The sequence below is a fragment of the Marmota marmota genome, unplaced genomic scaffold (assembly GCF_001458135.2).
Source record: "Marmota marmota marmota unplaced genomic scaffold, marMar, whole genome shotgun sequence".
Lineage (NCBI taxonomy): Eukaryota > Metazoa > Chordata > Mammalia > Rodentia > Sciuridae > Marmota > Marmota marmota.
The window spans coordinates 4,801,708-4,808,574 of record NW_025999898.1 but is presented as its reverse complement, the minus strand read 5'-3'; the positions used below and the strand labels follow the sequence as shown (position 1 = coordinate 4,808,574).

Sequence of the window (6,867 nt, the reverse complement as noted above, 5' to 3'; positions counted from 1 at the left end):
CCTCCCGCCCTCCCTCCACATACCCAGCCCTATTTTGTATTTTGTTTACAGACAAGGTCTCACTGAGTTGCTTAGCACCTCTCTTTTGCTGAGGCCAGCTTTGAACTTGTGACCCTCCTGCCTCAGCTTCCCTAGACACTGAGATTATAGGCATGTGCCACCACAACCAGCTAGATTCTGATCTCTTTTAATGACTTGTCTTTGCATAAAAGTGTCATTCCAATCCAGAATTTATCTCTTTAATGATAAACATGTGTCTGTTTTGTGCTGCTCAGTATTTAATTTTTGATCAGAATTGGGAGGCTTATGAGCATATCTCCTTGGTTGTGGGAATGAGGGGGATTTGTCCTTGATCAAATCTAAAAGACATGGGAACACTGCATAATGCCATGGGCTATTGGGTGATCTTATATCAAACAACAACTTCTTTTCTGGGCCCATCAGCCCTTCTCATCCTGAGGACTCCATATTGTTGGGCTCATAATTTTTTGTCTTAACCCAATGCCAAGTTCTGAGAGGAGGGTCAGAAACCAGGTCTCCCTTCTGACACACTCCACAGTGAAACGGAGGGAAGAGAGTGCTTGTAACTAACCAGGCTCTCTGGAGTCCTTCCATCCTGGAATCTGTGAACTAGTTTCTGCAAGGCATTTTATGGAAGTGACAAGACTTTGCATGTAAGATCCAACTAATTCCTTGGGAAAACTACATTTCCAATAGAATCTATGCTGTTCTGTAACTTTGCCATAGTGAGAAACCAGCTGAGTGAGTGGAGACCAAAGTCATGGTCATTGTTCAAAGGATAAGTGAGACTCAGGCCTGGGTGAGGAATAGCCTGTCCCATGTATGTATCTGTTATTGTGAGGCAGTTGAGTGGCACTCACTGCCATGTACTATGGCACAGAAATAATCACTCTTCTTCCCAACCTGGCCCCACTGTTTGGCTGTGTTTCCCAAATTGGAGCTAAGGGATTGGTCAGAGTTGTGTGGGGGCCATATGCTATCATCATAGATGAGCATCACAGAGGCCAGCCTGGTTTTTGCTGACAACAATGTGCATATTTATTCCCTAATTTACCTTCAGAGCATATGGTTCTTCCTTTCCAACTGGAGGTCAATGATGCTGAGTAGTTGTACTGAGTCAGCTCTTAGGAGGCTATGAAGACTGCCAGGGAAAAAAAAGAAGTGGGAATAATAATAAAGGGATCTTCCAAAAGTTCCTCTGTCTGCCTGGTCTGTTCTCTCTCTAGGGAATCTTTGGGTCCTCACCCCACCCACTTCAATCTTAGTTCCAATAGCCCATGAGTCTGGGAGGTGAATGAAGCCTCTGAACTCATGAGGAAGCCTGTCCATCTTACTGGCAGTTGCAACCCCTTAGGCTCACACAAACCAATGATCACAATGTGGGAACCTTAGCCATTTAGCCCCCTCTCCTGCATCAGGATACTGAGCACCTGCTCACCATAGGCAGGGCCAAGAGAGCTCAGAATCAGGGTTAGGCTGATCCCAGACACCTGGGCTGGGTGGGTGGGCAGCATCCCTGGGGCAGAACCTGCACAGTGAAGGGGAGTCCAGCTCATAGTAGAGGCCTCCCTGATATTGCTTCCTGAGGCTCACACTGGCCTGCCTTCCTCCTAAGCCAGCCTCATCCCTTTACTGGGGATCCCTGTCTATTATGCAAATCAGCCAGAATCCAGGACAGTTCCTAGAGAAGCTCTGTGTTTTCCAGAGCAGGACTTGGCCTCAGAGACACAGGAGAGATCTGCCCTGAAGACCCACCCTCAGCCCAGGAAACACACTTTCATAAGCTGATTTCAGAGTCTGGGCAACATTTCCATCCAGACTGTGTTCTCAAAGATGACTCTGCCCTCAGTACAGCCTGGCAGTCATTTATTTCAGCAAATGAGAAGGGCATGCAGGTGTGAGGATACCTGAACCCACTGAGGGGCCAATATAGATGGCAGCAGGTATTTATAGAATTGGGCTATTGATAGAAATAGTGATAATAGTACTCTGAAATAACTGGTCATATGACTATGCATAACCATTAGAAGCAAGGTAGGTACATTTATAAAGAATGATTCCAAGTGACTGCCCTGAAGTCTGATCTGCTGAGAAAAATGGGGATGATTCAGCATCTTTTGATGTAGTAGATAGATGGCCAACTTGTTTCTTATTGATTTTAATCGCTCAGAATTTATGAAGAAAGTTCAAGAGGAACTATGCTAAGACCCATTTCAATTCTAAATGTGACCCAAATTTTTTTCAGGCAAAATGCACTACAAGAAGTGTCCCCAAAGAACATCCCCAGCATAACAGAGCACTTTAAATGTCAGGGAGAGCAAAATATAGCTGCTGCCTATATTTCTAAAGTTTCATGGGCACCACAATGCCTGCTTCTTTAAGTTTTTCAATGATGCTATCTCACTGCCAGGGGAGATCTGCTGTTTGCATCATGGACTCTATGACTGGGAAACACTAAACCATTTCATGCCAGAACAATTATGTTCATGCTACACAATGAGTCTTCCCTTATTTCTACCCTATGCAAATTTGCAAATTAAAAATAGCATATCTTTGAATGGGGAAAAGCATAAACTAGTGCCACCTTAAAGATCTTATGTATTCATGGTTACAGTTGATTTTCATATTGATTTAATTTATGAGTTGCCTACAATAACATTTGAATGAATCCTGGAAGGTAGAAGTAGATTTCTGCATATCCAGATAGAAAGTCATCTTACTGTCCATTTCTGAATGAGCTGTGGACTGTGCTAGACCAGAGTACTATGTCTTCAGGTGCATGGAATGCACAATTGATGGGGAAGTTGAATTCCACTCTATTCCTCTAAGAAGGCAGGTTCAGAAATTATGTGCATTCACAGGAAATACACATCACTGAATATATATATTTTACCTCTGTACTTCATTCACTCTTTATGTGTGCTTGGACCAATGTGACAACCAGAAGAAACTCTGACACTATACTATTTTATTGTAACTGTATTGGATGAGTATGAATTGGCAAGTATATTGAATGATTTGCAGAGACATGCATTCCAGAGAGTGAGAGAGATAACATAATAAATTGCATTCCTCCATATTAGCTCAAGTGTTTAGAGTTTAGTGTTTCGAGCTTTCCAAGCCAAAATAATGGACAAAATCTTCCACAAAATAATGTTTCCACAAATAATATTCCACAAAATTACTTGATTTTACCCTTCCCAACAATGGGAGGAGAACCCTCAAAAACCTATAAGATTTGCACAAACAGCATAGTTCAAATTTGGGGATATTGGTCCAATTCTAATATTAATATTAGTAGAGATTGATGAGTAGGTGTGGATTCCAGATCAGGAATGATCTCTGGGTGTCACACAAGGGGATCAGTTGCCTATATGTGTGGGCAATTGTATCCAGTAGTCTCTGTGATAGTTTTGAAGTTACCATGAGAGCACAAAACTTGTGTTTAGGTTAGTCTCCTGTAGTAGAATTTATATATTGAATATGGAGTTCTGGATTAAGACCATGTTATCTATTACAGGAATTACGCATCTTTTGAAAAGCAGATCCTGCAATTCCAGGTCCTGGCAGAAGCAAGGTTACATGGGACTTCAAGGGATCACACATCTAAAACTGTGTGAACCAGCAGTCATCATGTCAGACAGATCTAATAGTGATCACTCTGTGACAGAGTTTATGTGTCTAAGATGGAGAAGGAGCAGAACTGAGGCTCAGTGACATACTGGGCAGGTGGTCCATATCCTGGGTATCTGGGTGGAGAGGCATTCTAATATTCAGTAGCCACTCACGGATTTGAAGTCTGGGGTGTTCTAGGTCATCTCTGGTAACCTCTGGTGAGGCTCTTCTTACTTACTGTTGGGAACACTCTTCAGAGCTTCAAGATGGAATAAGGCATTATATGGTGATAGATACAAGTAGATAAGACTTATCCTTGCTCAGGTTTCTCCTACTTGTCTTATGAAGTCACAGTCTTTTTGGAACTGTGCCCAACCCTTACCATCTCATTTAAACTTAATTTCCCCCCAAAGTTCCCACCTCCAAATATCATGATCATTTTGTTTCCATCTTCTTACTATCTGACAATTAGGGTAAAATTCAACATAAGGTAAGGTGGGAACCTTAAACAACTGGTCCAAAAAAATCAGTTCAGCATGATTCCTTGCTTTTCCATCACAAAGATAGTCTTGCCTGCAGTTCTTGAAAACCCATTGTTCCTTTCCATCTGAGCCATCATCAACATGATGTCCTCATCTGTCCACAAATTTATCAGTGTTCTGGCTATGACCACATAGTCAATCTTTAAGAAGTTATAAACTTTTCCTAATACTTCTGGCTCCTCAACAGAATCACCAATAACTTTCCATTTTCATCATTTTGAACTTTTTCTAGCCTTTTCCTCTAAGGTCCTCCAGTCTATGATTCTAAATTTTCATGTATTCGTTACTGACAAAGGTCTTATTTTCCAGTTCTGATTTTCTTAATCTNCCCTCCCCAGGGGTGTTTGCTATGGTGCCCTAATGGCTTCTCTCAAGCTGATGGGGACAGAAGCTTCTGGCTATGTCCCTGGGTCTGGCCTAGGCAGGACCTGACACTGAATAGAAGGGGGACTCTGGGATTGCACAGGGGAAGCCTTGGAGCAGGGGACAGAGGGAGAGGAGATGGTGGATGAAAGGCAGGCATGATGGGGAGGGGTGCTGCAGTAGGACAGAGGATCCTAAAGACACTGCTGGGAAGGAACTAGAGGACGGATGGCCAGGTATTCCTCTCTGCTAGATCTCAGAGTAGCCCAGGTAGTCAAGGACATTTCCTCTAGCTGGAACACTCCCAAGGACATCACTAGGGAACTCTCACATGTTCATTTCTATCCCAGTGGTGACAAGCCCTACAGAACAGGGATGGTAGACCCAACACCTCTGTACTCTGTACATGGAGACATGTATGCCTATTTTTCTGTGAGAATTTCACATGCTCTCCTCTCTAGTGGTCACTTTCATTCTGCAGAGAAAGTTTGATGGGGCTGAGGACTGAAGTCATCAGTGTCAGTTTCACTGTTGGATCCAGGACACTTGTAGTCAGGAGAATGAGAGATTAAACTGCAATTCTTTGCTTTGGGACATTCCTGAAAACTGATTTCTCAGGTTAAAAAACTGGATTCACTGAATAACTAGTTCTTACCTGAACAAACAGCCACCTTGTCAAATAGAGGTTTATTAATCAACACCCACAGCAAAATCCCCTAAGCCTAGTGCATACCAACCCTCCCCAGTACAATACTGGTTACATGAATACTCATCAAAAGTCTTCTTGACAGATCTGCCTTAAAACTCCCCAGGACACATTTTTCAATACTAGAACCATGCCCTGTTCTTCCCCTAGTTAACCATAAATAAGACCCTGCCACAGTGAAATTCTACTTAATACTAACATGCAGTTTTGTATGACTGATGACTTGCTGTGGCTTTTGGGCCTGGCAGATCAAGTTGATAAGAATGAGTTGATCAAGTTCCGATGGAATCAACTGATCCTGGGGAGGTACAGGAGCCTTCCCCTCATCTCTTAGGACTATCTAGACAGAGATGGGAGGAGACTTCCTCCACAGCATGTGGCATGCTCTCTGCTGTCAGGCTTATCAGAACCAGCAGGAAGGGCCTTTGGTGCCCTGCTGGTGGCAGGTTTTTGTCTCACTTCCCTGTCTGCCTGTGTCACTGTGGGCAGCACTACTATCCCACACCTGACAGTAATAGTCAGCCTCGTCTCCAGCCTGGACCCCACTGATGGTCAGGGTGGCTGTGTTCCCAGATTTGGAGCCAGAGAATCTGTCAGGGATCCCTGAGGGCCGGTTGCTATTATCATAGATGACAAGCAGCGGGGACTGTGCTGGCTTCTGCTGGTACCAGTGCACATATTTACTACCAATGTTGTTTCCTCCACAGGTGATTCTGGCCGTCTGTCCTGGGGTCACCGATACTGATGATGGCTGAGTCAGCACATAAGAGGCTACAGAACCTATAAGGAAATAAAAGAAGAGAGGGGACTAATGGTGACAAACACTTCCCATGAGATGCCCAGTTTTCCCCTAGCCTGAAAGAACTTCAGGAAATATGTGCAACAAAGTGAATCCTCTGGCATCAAAATCAGTCATAGTGGCCCATGAGCCTGACTGAGGAATGGAGATTTGAATCCATGAGCAAGCCCAACCCCTTTTCTCCAAGCCAGAGAGCACAGTGTTGGAATTTCAGCCAAAAGTCTCATCCTGAAGCAGCAGGTCCTGAGCATCCTGCCCACACAAACAGAGCTCTGCTGAGCTCAGAATTAGGCCAGGTTAGTTATACAGGAGCCTTGGGCTGGCATGTATATTGGGGCCTGGGGGCAGCACCTGTGTAATAAGCCAGGAGGCTGATGAGAAGGGCCTTCCAAGTCATGGTGCCTGTGGCTGCTTCTTGAGTCCTAGGCTGGTCTGTGTTCCCCCAAGGCCTCTTTATTCCCTTGTTGGGGACAGATGCCTGTTATGCAAATCAGCCCAGGTCAGGGCTGCTACTGGAGGAAGTTATGTGGTGTCCAGAGAAGGGCTCATCCCCAGGGAGCCAAAGAGTGTGAGGGGCATCACTGAAGAACTACCCTCAGCTCACAGAATACTCCTTTACTTTCTAGTTCCAACTTCTTGGCTATGTCTCCATCCCAGGCTATTTTCTAGCCAGGAATCTGGGCTGACCTTGTTATATAAAGATGAGTCTGTCTTTGTCATCAGAACAAACTATAAGGTTGACAATAAGAGGTTTCCGCAGCTATGGGATTCTGTCCCAGATACAGCCCCTAAAGCTATGTGGGTCAGTCAAATTCTTCCAT

General features: G+C 44.2%; 1 gene segment (V, D, J or C); it reads right to left on the bottom strand.

Annotated features, from left to right (window-relative positions):
- Window positions 1–5,650: 5,650 nt before the first annotated feature.
- LOC125615129 lies at window positions 5,651–6,534 on the bottom strand. The segment is given in 2 exon segments: window positions 5,651–6,027; window positions 6,398–6,534. Coding segments are annotated over 2 exon segments (423 nt in total).
- Window positions 6,535–6,867: the final 333 nt, after the last annotated feature.